The sequence below is a fragment of the Staurois parvus genome, unplaced genomic scaffold, assembly GCF_062004578.1.
Source record: "Staurois parvus isolate SC_StPar_1 unplaced genomic scaffold, SC_StPar_1.0 ptg000096l, whole genome shotgun sequence".
Classification (NCBI taxonomy): domain Eukaryota; kingdom Metazoa; phylum Chordata; class Amphibia; order Anura; family Ranidae; genus Staurois; species Staurois parvus.
The window spans coordinates 264,265-279,000 of record NW_028317892.1 but is presented as its reverse complement, the minus strand read 5'-3'; the positions used below and the strand labels follow the sequence as shown (position 1 = coordinate 279,000).

The 14,736-nt window shown below is 40.1% G+C and overlaps 1 protein-coding gene across 2 annotated transcripts in view; it reads left to right on the top strand.

Annotated features, from left to right (window-relative positions):
- Nucleotides 1-2,999: 2,999 nt before the first annotated feature.
- Nucleotides 3,000-14,736, top strand: part of CUNH19orf44 (chromosome unknown C19orf44 homolog) — a 36,622-nt gene continuing 24,885 nt past the window's right edge. The window contains exons 1-5 of one of the 2 annotated variants that reach the window (XM_089670783.1): nucleotides 3,000-3,142; nucleotides 5,819-5,936; nucleotides 9,911-10,215; nucleotides 10,321-10,612; nucleotides 13,930-14,275. In XM_089670783.1, the coding sequence (XP_089526909.1) occupies nucleotides 5,832-5,936; nucleotides 9,911-10,215; nucleotides 10,321-10,612; nucleotides 13,930-14,275 (1,048 nt within the window). In that variant the 5' untranslated portion in view covers nucleotides 3,000-3,142; nucleotides 5,819-5,831. The remainder of the gene's footprint in view (nucleotides 3,143-5,818; nucleotides 5,937-9,910; nucleotides 10,216-10,320; nucleotides 10,613-13,929; nucleotides 14,276-14,736) is intronic. The other variant, XM_089670782.1, reaches the window with a different exon arrangement.

Below are 14,736 nucleotides of genomic sequence, written 5' to 3'. Positions count from 1 at the left end.
GCACTATCCTAAAGAGGCACTGCCCCAATTCTTTTTGTTTTTTTTTTTTGGCCTCTTTGGCTTCATTTGACCATGGAATGAACAGAGGGATTTCATATAATTAGATTCCAGCCTTATAAAAAAACAAGCAATTGTCTGGAAAGGAATTACAAAAAATAATCTAAAAGGTGTGCAAAACCATTATCTCTTAAGTGATCGGTACAAAAATGTGTGTGAAAAAATAAAGTTAAACTGTAATGAACAATGTGCATCTGAACACTGTGAAATAGCAGTCCCATAATATATAATTCACATGTGCATAACAAGAAGTAAACTTCAAAGAGAAATATGTAAAAGTCCAAATGTGGAATATTGAGAATGATGAAAGTCCACGTGTAAGAATCCCAAACCACTTCACAGACAAATGTGTCAGTTCCCTTACCAAACAGTAATGACCTACAAATGATAAGAGATCAACAGCACAGAAATCATCCAATTGGGCTCAACAGTTTGATCTATTTTTAGATCCTAGGCTCAATAGTTTGATTTATTTTTAGATCCTGGGCTCAACAGTTTGATCTTTTTTTAGATCCTGGGCTCAACAGTTTGATCTATTTTTAGATCCTGGGCTCAACAGTTTGATCTATTTTTAGATCCTGGGCTCAACAGTTAGATCTATTTTTAGATCCTGGGCTCAACAGTTAGATCTATTTTTAGATCCTGGGCTCAACAGTTAGATCTATTTTTAGATCCTGGGCTCAACAGTTAGATCTATTTTTAGATCCTGGGCTCAACAGTTTGATCTACTTTTATATCTTCAGCTTTAGGCTACGTTCACACCATGTGCAGAGAGGTGGGTTTTTCTGCAAGGGATCTGCCATTGTTCTCTATTGCCCTGTTCACACCACAACACTAGTATCAAGTGGGGATTTATTTCTGTGCAGGAACTTGCAATGTGTATAGAACTCACTGAAACTCACGTGCAAACTGGTGTCTGTGCAAGTGAAATTTGTGTGTTTTTCCCATCAGTTTTTCTGCACCTATGTTGTGAACAAGGCCTAACAGTTTGATCTATTTTTAAATTTTGGGCTCAACAGTTTGATCTGTTTTTAGATCTTGGGCTCACCAGTCTGATCTATATTTAGATCTTGAGCTCAACAGTTTGATCTATTTTTAGATCCTGTGCTCCACAATTCACTCTATTTTTAGATCCTTTTCTCAACTGTTCGATCCATTTTTAGATCTTGGGCTCAGCATTTCTATTTTTAGATCCTGGGCTCAACAGTTTGAACTATATTTAGATCCTTGTCTTAGCTGTTTGATCTATTTTTAGATGCTGGGCTCAAAAGTTTGATATATTTTTAAATCCTGTACTTAACAGTTTGATCTGTTTTTAGATCTTAACCTCAGCAGTTTGATCTGTTTTTAGATCTTGAGTTCAACAGTTTGATCTGTTTTTAGATCATAGTCTCAACAGTTTGATCTGTTTTTAGATCGTTTTTAGGGTGGAACATGTGACATGTTCCCATAGCTGAAGCCCCCCTCCCTCTGACATAGTATGGAGCCTTAGTGGCTGTGGGATTGTAGTTTTCAATGAACTACCATGACACTGAAGCGCCGTGGTAGTTCATGGAAACTTCCTGTCAGTATATCTGCTTGGCCATACATACGGAAAGCAGATATTCTGACAGGTTTGCAGGAGACCCGCATGGCATCAGCGACCTACTGATTGCTGGTGCAATGCTTTCCAGGCTCTTTTGGACAAAAATAATAAATGTTAATTTTTTTACCTACAAAAAAAGTGCATTTATTATTTTTGTCCAAAAGGGCGCAAGGTGGCTCTCTTGTTCTGGGAGGATGTCATATGACGTCCTCCCATTCTCACTGCGCATGCGCGGTTCAGGGAGCACGCAGCGAGGCGATCAGCGGTGCGCTGTGTCCCTCGGACACAGCGGATCACCGATCACAGAAAGAGCTGAAGATGTCGGCTCGGTCATGTGATCAGCTGTGTCCAATCACAGCTGATCACATGTAAACAGGGAAATGCCGGTTATCACTCTGACAGCTCGAGAGGAGAGGAGAGCCAGTAATCAGCATTCCGCAGAGGGGACATGTACACTGATCATCAGGGCAGGTGATTAAATACCACCAAAATGAAGCTCTGTCACAAAAAAATGATCAAAATTTCATATGGGTACAATGTTGTCTGACAGCGCAATTGTCATTCAAAGTGTGACAGCGCTGAAAGCTGGAAATTGGCCTGGGCAGGAAGGGGGTATAAGTGCCCTGTAGGCTAGCGGTTAAACAGCCTTCTAAATGTGGAAGAATCGCGTTCAGGATAGGAACATTTTGACTGCCAGCCACGGAAAACACAAAATGTAGCAAAAATGTGTGTAAATGTGATACTGTGTCTACACCATGGCCGGATGTAGGGGGGGAGCTGGGGTGGGCTATGCCTCACCAAATTTTAGTTGTGTCCCCCCAAAGCCAACATTAACTTGCCACTATATTGCCATTATACTACTCTAACCTGCCACCATACTGCCCTGTGCATTGTGTGGGAGAAGGCGCTGTGCCCGTCTATTGCCCTGCCAGCAATGACCTCTGATCCTCTGCCCCCAACATTTTTTACTGCACCCCCACATCGGACAGGCTACACACGTTTTGCGTTTTCCCATGGCTGCAGTCAGAGTAGGATAGTTTATATGTAGCCTCACAAAGCTATCCAATACACTGCCCAGGACCAGCATTAGAACTGCAACTAAAAAACACCGAAAAGTATTGCTACCTCAGCAAACAGCTAGTGATAGCAGCCTATTGGAAAATGATATTAGTTGTCAAAAACCTGGAGCAATCGAGCTCATTTATCAAACTCACTCTTCACCCCGCAAACCTACAGAACAGACAACCAAACATGCGCAGTGTAACCAGCAGAACAGAAGACTGAGCACACACAAAGTAGGAGCCAGCAGAGCATGCGCAGTGTAGTATGTGGGACGCGCAAAGGCTCTTGGGCAGGCGGATATAGTCCTGGAAACGAGGCTTGGAATGCAAGCTGTGTTCCCGGAGCTGTGAGGCGGACCTCACCGGCTATTGCTGTATGTGTTACTATGGTAGTGAAGATGGAGTCGTGCCGTGGGGTGTGACGTGAAAGCGGACATTTGTGAGTTGGCCATGTCCTAGTAGTATGTAGGCTTTGTGAAGGTTGTCATGTCTTCTATATAGACTGTGTAGGGAAAACATTCGGTGAGAAGTAATTATCTCCATCAGGAAGGCTGCACAATAGGAATGGAGGAGCTTTGCTTCTTATCCGTCGGGGTTACTGATGGAGTGGTCCTGTGCTCATCTAAAGCAGGCCATACACCATACAATCTCCTTTATGGTGGCCAAACACACATCCATAAATAATCAGTTTGTTTCTGATCAATCTTTCCTGATCGGGATAATCGATCTATAGGTGCCACCCCGTTTGATATGCCACACCCAGGTGGAAGTGAATTTCTATCAATCGTTAAGCTCTGGGCATACGATCACAAACCACATCTCCATTTCCACTATGGAATCTGATTGAAATCTGGTCGTACTGATTATTTATCCCAGTGCTGCCAATCGACGCAGACCATTTGATCATTTTTCTGCCTGGCCGATTGACTCAGTTTGTTTGAATATGACTTGAATTAGAGTCTAATTGATTGGAAGGGAAGTAATGGCTATTTGATTGTTTGCAGATTCAGTCATTTTGATTGAATCACACAGCGATCGCATAAAAAAAATTGTAGCGCCTGCAACCGCCATTAGATTTACAAACAACTATGTAATGTCCTTACATTACATAGTTGTTTATAAATTCATTTAATTTGTACCCTTTGTCAGGCCCTTGCCTGTACAAAGGGTGCAGATTAAATAAATTGTGTAGATTTGTCCTCATATTACATAGTTTTGGTAAATTTCAAGGAGTTTGTACTATCTGATTATAGCGTGTATGGCCTAATGCACACAGGGCATTTTTGCAGCCACGGCAGGGGTGTCAGGCGGTTTTTGTTTTGTTTTTTTTACAGCTTCCAAACAGCTCTCCATGTTATCCTATGTGTCCATGCACACATAGACTTTTAGTGGCAGAGGCTTTTAGGAGCTGTAATAAAAAAAACCCACTGCCAGGAGAAGCAGAGTTTTGGTAGAAAAAAACGCTCAATGCGTGTTAACGCTAGCCACGTTTGGTGCTTGAACATTAATTCATTTAAAAGGCCAGAATAAATTATTATTTTGGCCAATGAAATGAATTAACGCCCAAGCGATTAACACCTGTAAATGAGCAAAAACGCTCGTAAAAGTGATAGATACTTTTATAAGCATCAGCCTTTTTTTCTGCCAAAACGCTGCTGCTGCCAAGAGGAGTAGCATTTTAAAACATCCTGTGTGCTTGAGGCCTAAGGCTAGGGTCACAGCTATGCAGTTTGCGTTTGAGCTATTTCAGCACTGCATTTTTGCACATGCGTTTTTGCCGCTTTTTTAATGTTTTGCTTTTTTTTTATATATATATATATATATATATATATATATTTTTCTTGTTGCTAGACAGACTTAAAACTCAGCAAAAATGCACTACATGCTTTTCTGCAGCATTTCTATTGAAGTCTATAGAACTAAAAATGCAACTTTTTGCATTCAAAAAAGCGCCTGACTCTTTACAAAAAACGCACCTGGTGAAAACGCGGAGATGTGAACGTGTCCTATAGGAAATCGTGTTGAATGGACTGTAGTGCGTTTCTGCAAAAATGCTGCGGAAAACGCTTAGGTTTGAACCGAGGGTAATTGTGGTCATCTTCTTCATGATTGGATGGCTCAGTTCGCATTTTGATAAATCATAGTTTTGGTTTAGTCCACAAAAAAAACACTTAATTCCAAATGACAAGAATATGCCAGTACTAGATAGGCCCCTTGCACACAGGTGTTTAGCCCATGTGCGTCCAATATCTGTATATTCGTGTGCCTGGGAGGCACAAGCCCTTTGTGTCAAAAGATGTATGCCTGAAACACAGACTACCTGCATTCTGGGCATACCTGAATGCTTATGTCTCAGAACAGTGTTCAGCTCCAATCGGCTGCAGCCTCTTTCAGCCTGCCACAGACTTTAACACTGCTCCTGCCTCTTGGGCACACTAAATGCCAAGATCAAAGAGATGTGCATTTTTTATAAAAGGTGAACTCATCCTTTAATGTATATGTTGGAAACCGGTACATGTATTTGATGCATGGAGGCCAGCACTTAGGACAGAATGTTCATACCAGACACTCCATCATCAGTGCAGTTCACTTATGCTGAGAGCCCAGCCACTGTGCCAGTTACAAAACAGGCTCATAGATGTTTAGCTATGGGGTGGGCAGAGCCTAATGGGGGAACTCTGAGACCAGTTCCCATTAGGTTCACCTTGCTTGTGGTTAGCTGCAGACTGCAGTGATTGGATTCAAGGTGAACTTTATGGTACTTATGCTCCGCCCACCCCACAGTCACAGCAGTCATAGAGTTGTAGGTTGGGTAGAGCCTGATGGGATAGAGCTGTGACAGTGAAGTAATTCTGTTGTTCACCCTTCCTTTCCTCTCCTTTTTCTTCTGCCTCTGTCAATTCACAGAACACCTTGTATTCTTTGAATGAACAAAAGAGATCCTGATGTTGACTTTCCCTCCTCTCTCATCACTCATTAAGAGGATCGCATCACTGTCATAGCTGCAGCCCTCATTCCCGCAGGTCTTGGTGTTCAGTAGACCTATAATGTTCTACTCTGTGAAAATTCTATTTTCATTTTAATTTGGAGCAGTAATCCTTCTTTTCTTCTTCAGCAGGGGAAACGCAATGGCTAGAAGTGGGATAAGAAGTTCAGCCCTAGCCAGGGCAGAAGCCCAGCTTGGTGGTCAGAGGGTTCCTGTGAAACCTAAGGATCCTTCAGATGAACTACAGGTTGGTGTTCACCATAGACTGACTTGCATAACTATTAAGTACTCTTTTTTTGAATTAGAAATACATTTTGTATGAGTATTTTTTTTTTTTATAACCTGACTACATTTTCTAAGGAGACCAAGGAATATTTTGCTCTGCTGTCTGGATGTGTTTAACCTGGACACCTGGATACAGAGATTGCGCTTCGTGCAGCATGGAAATGTTGGTTATATCGTTAGCTAGAGAGATTAAAGTGAAATGTGAACAAAGCATATCCCTCTATAGTGTGTACTTGTCTCAGTTAGGAGCACTAAGTGTCAATTTTGTCTGCTGCCTTTTTCTTCTGCTATCAGCATGAATCACTTCTGAGTAGTTTTACTGACACCAGGGGAAAAATTGTGAAAGGGAAGGGACCTCCAGCGGATTGACAGCCTCAGCTATGTTCCTGTGTGAAGGAGGTAGTATGTAAGGGTGAACACCGCTCAAACTGATCCCCAGGAGTCAGAAAATAACTTGTGTGTGATAGATGGTCTCAGCCGTCGCTCCACCTACCTCCACTGATGTGTTTTGCCCCGCCCATAGAGGGCTTAGTCACAGAGGCTTAGGAAACAGACAGCCTGTCCTTCTTGTTAAAACATCACTTCTCATTTGATTAAAAGTTCTGTCTACAGAAACAAGGTGCCTCAATGGATGCCCGGTTTGCACCCACATACACCATTCTCTATATGGGCAGTTGGGCTGAACAATTCATCTATAGTTCCTCCCATCCATACAGACATCTCATTAAGGCGTATTATCGCTACATTGATGACCTAATCTTCATAGTGGACAAGGAGGTACCGCTTGAAGATTTCCTTCTGTATTTATTTGAATAATAACGCTTGGAATTTAGGATTCACTGGCGAACAACAACTTATGTCCATTAACTATCTTATAACCTTACTGGGTTCTCCAGAATTACAACAAGTCACCATTCTATCTAACATCAGAACGAACAGAGAAAACCATGTCTCTAGACATTTCAGAATATATCATAATTCAAATACCCATTTCCTTAGAGCACAGGTTATAGAACGCATCGATCCACACAAAAGTGGAGGGAATCGTTTCTCCCTCCTCTGTAAGAGGGAAGTATTCTGGATTTTTAGACTTGAAACTCGGATACCTAAAGGACTGAATTTTGAGTGGTTTGTCACTCACTACTATGAATAAAAATGTAGAAAACCTCCTAAGTCTCTTTTCATTTTCTTTTGTTCTTGGCTTCATAAAGCAGCCACAGTAAAACGACTATGGTCACTGAGTTAAACATCTTTCACTTTACGGTTCTTCGATACATCCCCTCCCTTTGTCTTATCTCCCTTCTTTCCATGTCCTACATGATGCCCCTGCACAAGGACAACAGATTTCTGTGTTTTTTCCAGGACAAAAAAAGTTTTAAGTTTTTTTGGGGTTTTTTTCTCATTTTTCTATTTTTTTATTTTTATTGTTACCGTTTTTGATTAAATACATTTTTTTTTTCTTCCCTTTTTTTTTATTTTTATTTTTTACATTATTTTTTTCTCATTATTCATTTTTCACGTGTGTGTGTTTTATTTTTTTTTTATTTTTAACAGTTGCGTTTTATTGAAATTGTACAGTGGTACAGTCAATCAAAGGTACATGACATGTTCTTTTCTACATTTGTCACCCACCTTTTATCTTTATTATTATTCTTTTCATCTATTATCTTTTATATTCCTTACTTTTTCTCAGGCATATTTATTTTTAATTCATTTTCATATAAAGTGTTTATTTTAATTCTTTATAATAAAACACACACAAAACAAAAGAAAAATGTATATGTATGTGTTTTTTTTTTTTCATATCTTTACATTTTTTGTTTATTATACTTTTTTATTTTCCATTTTTTCATCTTCTCTATTATATCTTTTTTTTTTTTTTTTATTTATCTTCTCTTTTATTCTTTTTTGTTCCCTCTGTTTGTTTTTGAGTTTAGAAATGTTATTATTTTTCTCTCATGTTTGATATATTCTTCTCTGAAGTTTTTTCATCAGCCTTTTCTTAACCTTTCTTTCACATCACCTGCACACGCACCTGTTTCACAGCCAATGGTGCTATATCTAGTTCTCAGGCTGTCTGTTTTCTAAGCCTCTGAGACCAGGGCAAGGCCGGAGTGACGGCTGAGGCCATCTATCACACACACATTGTTTTCTGACTTCTGGGGATCGGTTTGAGTGGCGTTCACCCTACATACTACACCAAGTCTCTGGAGTAACTTGGGATGCTGCTTCCTCTTTCTTTCTCTGCCAACAGGGTGATTATCATTTACATACAGCCTTGAGCAATGCCACAAGCTCCTCTGTGTGAAGGAGGGTTTGCACCTTCCCTACACTCAGCTCTTAGAGCTCTACTCACTGATCTCTGCAGAGTGTAACTTCAGCTCTCCGTCCCTTGTTTTCTGAAAGTTCAGACAAGCTGTATACATTTTGGACTTTGAACGGCTGTAGAGAAGGGAAGACTGCAGATAGACATATACAACTTCTGTAGGAGGATTTGTTTCAGGTCTGTGCATCACCTGAGGCCAGTCACTCTACTGGGTTTCAACCACTTTACATTTTCTGGAGCAGGGCAGAATTAGAGGAAAAAGACCATTAGTGATTACAAGAATGAATAATACAAAGGGTAATTAATTGACTCGTAACAAGAAATGTGACATTTTAAAGTTTTTACTGGAATTCCACTTTAAAAGTGGAACTAAATGCTCCTTTTAAATAAATATAATGTATGGAATTCCCCCTTTAACACCATTGCTAAATCATTTGTTTTATAAACTTGCCACAAATAAGATTTTTTAACTGCTGTAAAGTGTTACTAAACCCAGGACCCTGCATTCACTAGATCTGGTCTCCCACAGTACACAGAAATGCAATTATTTTAGTAAATAAAAGCTGCTAAATACCTTTTCTCATCAGTAGTATATAGCAGTCTTATGACTTCCATTAGTGTCCAGCCGAGGACTGGTTACATTTTGTAGGAGTTTTCATTATCCTCTGACTGTCCTATGAGGCTGCATAACCCCTGACCCTGTGTCTGGACAGTGCTGATTTGGTCCTGTGCCGATCACATGCACCCTCCCCCCAAAAAATAAAGGAAAAAAACCTCTCTAGAAATACACACATGACCATGTGCAGAGTGCCTCCTAGGGCTCTGTACTATCAGCAGATGGATTAGGGATTGTGGAAGAAGGGGAGGATCAGAGAAGACAGGATCAAATAGCCTGTTTACACAATATGGAGGGTTATACTGTTGTGGGTTTAGTAACACTTTTTTAAACATACATTTGTACACATTGAACCCTTAACTTTAGGTTTTGTGCACCTGTGCTGGATCATACGACATTTTTCATCAAACGTAGAAGAGCACATGAGTGAAATGTAGGCATGAAATTTCAAAAGGACATACCTACTGTCCCTCCTCTCTGTTTCTACTTTAGAGGATCCTCTGATAGTTAAACAAGTTAAGTGCCTCTCTGTGTCTGCACATTGACTTTTTTTTTTTTTTTCCTTTTAACTCTTTTTACTCTGACTTTTTAGAAGTAGTTTAGAATGTGGATGAGTACCCCCTGGGTGACAACCATGCTCCAGATAAAGCTCTGGTGTCACCCAGGCAATTGAAGCATTAATGGGCCTTGTTATTCAGGCAGTCTTTGAGCAAAGCAGATAACATTGACTGTAAAGGCACAGAAGGACAGGAAAAACAGTGAGGTAGGCAATATTTCAGCAGAACAAAAGTTTTGCTATGTAAAAGATTATGTTCACGCTTGCAAATTTGTAATTTCTGACTTGCATTGAAGATACCAGTTTGTGTTCTGATACTAAAACTCAGAATCACCTTAACTAAATTTTGATTTTGGTGATTTACCTGAACCTAAACAAAAAATGTACTATAGATCTGCTCTTATTTAATTTAATGTAAAAATGACTTTGTTTTTTTAGGAATACATGCGTGCACTCAGCAACAAAACAAGCGTGTTAAAACTATCACAACCATCAATTGCTAACCTAAGCGACTTGTCGGCTTCAGAACAAGAAAGTGAAAATTATAAAGGGACTGTTAGCCCTCAACAGTCAACAGGAACCCAAAGCCGTTTTTTAAAGAAAAAAACCCCAGCTAGTAAAGATACTCAGAGCAATGTCAAACCAGTAAGCGTGGTGGCAAAGCTACAACCTGTGCAGTCAAAGGTGCCAACCAGTGCAGCACTGAAGAGACTGGCAGAGTTTGAGAAACGACATCAGTTGAGGTATACCTGGGAAAAACACACTGCTGCTTTTAGTATTTATCACTCAGTTTGCATGGTAACCGTCATCCTATTTTTATTTTGTTTCTTTTTTTGTTTTATTAACAGAAAAATAGAACTAGACATCTCGGAGAATGACTCTGACTTGAGGACTTCGGAGGAAAGACCATTCTCCAACAGGTCAAGTAGTGAACTCAGCTTCCATGGGAATAGGTTTTTGAAGAAAAAGGTCAATATAAGGGAACCAGAGCTCAAAGAACAGATCAGGACACCTTCCGTAAGGTGCAGTTCAGCAGAGAATAAGAAGACGGTTGCAGAGAGCGAAGAGGAAGAAATGCTTCAGCTAGTTGGAAGTTCAGTGGAGTTTTCCGAAACTGATGAAAAGTGGTTGAAAATGCCGGTGAGCTTAAATTGTGGAGTCTTTGTATAATGGGAGAATGTTTGGGATGGTTTCATCAGAACCTGTCTTGGGATTTGGTATAAAAAAAAAAGTTTTTTCCTATATGGGTTACATATTTTGGATTTTCTCATTCCTAGTACATTTAGTTCTACAACAACACAAGTCTCTTCAAATACATGGACAAAACTTTAGAATTGTTTGACTTAAGGTGGCTGTGTTATAGCACATCTGTCAGGAAAGGGCACTCTGAACAATCATACTGAATACATTCCCCAGTCTAGTGTGTCCTCAGATAAAACCAAAAATATTAAGATAAAGATATTGCAGCCATCACTTCTGACTTCTTTAAACATGCAGGTTATGGGGCTGTCATCCTGGTCTTTGATTTACTACTGGGTGAATCACTGACTCCAATCTAATATGCATCCTTCTGATAGATTAGTAAGTCAATTGCAAAGTGAAAGAAGGATATGGAAGACAGACACACAACTTACACCTTTTTGAACACAAGTCACAATGGCAACTCTGATAATTTGATGTAAAAAATATTGTTTTTTCCTTTTGGATTCACAATTGCTGTGGCTTTTTGGCACATATGCTGTCTCACTCATGCAGTATGTACTTCTTTTATATTATATTGAGTGAACTGGAATTCTAGAGATGTGCCAAGGGAAGAGACAATTGGGGAAGGGGCTGCTAAACATCCAGCACAGCCTGAACACTGTGTGCTCTCTGCTTTACTAATATACACACTGTTGCTAATTGCTTACAGTGAAAAAAAGTAAATGTATTCAGTTGTACTTTCTCCCTTTCTCTTTTTCTCTCTGACTTTTTCACTCTACAGCCCTTGAAATGCAAGGCCCTAACCATGTTCATGTATTTCTTTCATTCTTAAGGAATTCTTGTTTTTCCTCAGCCATGTGGGATACTTGCTTGCTTTTTATATATAGTTTTATACAGTAGCTGCTGTTTAATTTGTTTTTGGTCATATTTATTCTCAGTATATCAACTTTCATTTAAAGATCCTCTTTGAAGTCTTTCTCTCCCATCAATTTATTTTATTTTTCCTGCATTTGCATTTCTTGATACACAGGGCTATAATCATAGACCTAAAGCAAATGCAGTAATGCTAGAACCTTACTATTATATTACTACATCGTTACCTTATGCCATTCACTGTACTGTTTTCTATTTATTGTGCTAACTTTCCTATTGCACACTCTTCTCAATCTCCTTCAGTTACTGCTATTTCTACTAATGTGAGTTTGTTTTCCTTCAGATCATTAAAATGATTGCAAATGCTCATTTACTAAAATAAGCCTTATACTTTCCTGCTCTGTGTACTGTTTTTGCACAGAACCTCCTCTTCTGGAGTCCCCTCCTGGCATTCTTGGCTCCTCCTCTTCTCTGTGTGCTGACATAGGAAACTGCTTCCGATGGTGGCACACATGTGGGCTCAATCTTGACCTGGGCTGTTTGTGTCTATTGACACAGTGCAGCTCGACCCTGCCCCCCCCCCATCCCCCCCCCCCCGATCCCTCCTCTCATGATTTCACTGACAGCAGAAGGAGCCAATGGCTCCCACTGCTCACATCCAAGAGGGGAGAGAAGAACTGAAGCCAGGCACAGCACTGGATCGATACAGGACTTTTTTTTACCTTAATGAAGAAAATGCATTAAGGTAATAAAACCTTTAGACTTGACAACCACTTTAATCGTTTCCTGTATCAAGTTTATTTTTCCTCCACCTCTAATGCTTGTTACATATTTTCTTATTGCCATTTACATTTAGTAATGCTTTATAATTTACCATCTCCTAAATCTGGCCTTCATCTCCTATGACATTAGTTGAAACCCTTTCTTCCTTTTTGTTACCCCACTATAGAATGCTTTTATGCTTTCACACATATGCAATCAATACTTATTTTAAATTTCGGCCTTACCGCTTGCTTACTTTTGCTTCTAGGCATCATTTCTTCCCACTGCTCTACTGCTATTCCTCTGTTTGCTATGTTCTCCTGTTCAACATTGACCACATACAGTGTGTGTATATGTATGTGTGTGTGTGTGTGTGTGTGTGTGTATAAATAAAATGCACACACCCCGTGTACTGAGCTGCACACCACGGCCAGGTCATTGTTGCCTGTAACATTTTCTTTCTCTTTTTTTTTTTTTTTTTTTTGCATATGATTTCCCCAGCACCCAACCTGTTGGATGAGTCTTTGCAGTGTGTAGGATTAACCACCTAGCTGAGCATACTTTAATCGGAGGCACCCATCTCCCTTGGATTTCTGTCTGGGTTTCTTTCTCTGAACCTCAGATCTTTCTACCAATCAGCATGACAGTAAAGACAGCACGTTACAGTATTTAGATAATTATTCCCCTGGTCACAAGGCCATTTTATAAGTCCTAATAAGTTACAATGAGGATGGTCTAGGAAAAAGTCTAGGAAAAATATACAAAGCAAAGACCCTGGTTTTTCAGCTTACATGGCTTTTTATACATTTTCACTAATCTATATCTTTAGTAAACCTATTTTTCTTTTAATGGTGAATCTAAAATCAAATTGTGGACACGGAAACAGATTTGCGCTTGGCATATAGATTTATTTTTTTTCACTTTATAAATGGTAGCTTAAATTGATAAACTATTGGGTATGTAAGGCCAAAACTTTTTTCCCAGCTTCGGTTAGAGTAGGAGAGTGTTAAAACTCATACCAGGCATTTTTTTTGCTGCCTGCGTTCTGCTATGGAAATTTCCCTTCACTTCTGTCAGAGAAATTCGTGGCTCAGGGGATTATAGACCAATAGTTCCCTCTGGGACACAACAAACCAAAAATCCAATGTAATAAAATTTAAAAATTGAGATGCCTTTACATATATTTTTGGTATACATCTTGAATGCTTATTGTAATTCCACCTTTTATACCATGTTTCTTGTTACACTCATATTTAGAGTTTAACATGGAACATAGTTCCACAGCCCCACACCCTCAAACCACCTTCCACTTACATGAATGTCTGGGTTTTTCTTCCGACATCATTTTGTATATGTTTGAATTTGATATGGCTGTGCATGAAACTACAAGTTTCATCTGCCACTGCAGCAGAGAGGGGCTAGTGGTTCTCAATGAAACACAAGTGCAGTGGTGTCAGCATCGATTACTTCTTCTAGCCCCCATAACCTCCATATATACCTTGGGCTGGAGGAGAAGACCTGGAGAGCAATGTAGGTACATTTTATTAAATTTTTTTCAAAAAGTGGAATATACCTTTTAAGCAATATGTAAGAACTCTCTCTTGTTTTCTCTTCATTAGAAACCACCTAGAACTCCCTCACCACCCAGCAGATTAACACCACACAGAAACCTGCACCGGAGTCCTTCAGCTCTTGGCTTCTCTCCACGTCGTCCTCCTTCCCGCTTTTCCTCCAGAACTCCTTCTCCTCCTAGTCATGGCACTCCAAGATACCCAAGGAGAAGGCACTCCTTAATTCGATTTGGATCACGGTCTCCTTCCCCATCTGTGAGAAGTTCATTGACTAACTCTCCAAGGGCACGACTGGGGAGACGTAGTAAAACTCCTCTCTCCCAGAGAAGCGACTTTAAATCCCTTGATGAGCTATTTTCCAGAGCAGATGATTTAAGTAGTGCAAGTTCCAATGGTAATATGACAGTTTCCATTGTTGTATCTCATGTGAGCTACTAATTTCTGTATACATGCTTGTGGTGCATGATAAGTTCAAACGATTACCTAGGATTGAAGCACATTACTGATTTTAATCTTTGTAGGATGAAGTATTTGAAGCTGCTTTGGGGATACTGACAATCTGTGCAAACTACCGTATTTTTCACTCCATAAGACGCACTTTTTTCCCCCCCAAAAAAATGGGGGAAATGTCTGCATCTTATGGAGTGGCCGGCCTGGATTTCCCACATCGCCACCATGTTAGAATACTGGGTCAGCCTCTCGGCTCTTCTGGGCAGCAGAACCTGCTCCTCGGTCCTACCTGTTCCTTGGTCCAGCAGTGTCCTCATCACCTCATCATCTTTAGTGGGAGCACCCGGATGTGACAGCTTGCGGCTTCATAGCTGGGTGCCCACTGCAGGCTCCAGTCATCTCCTG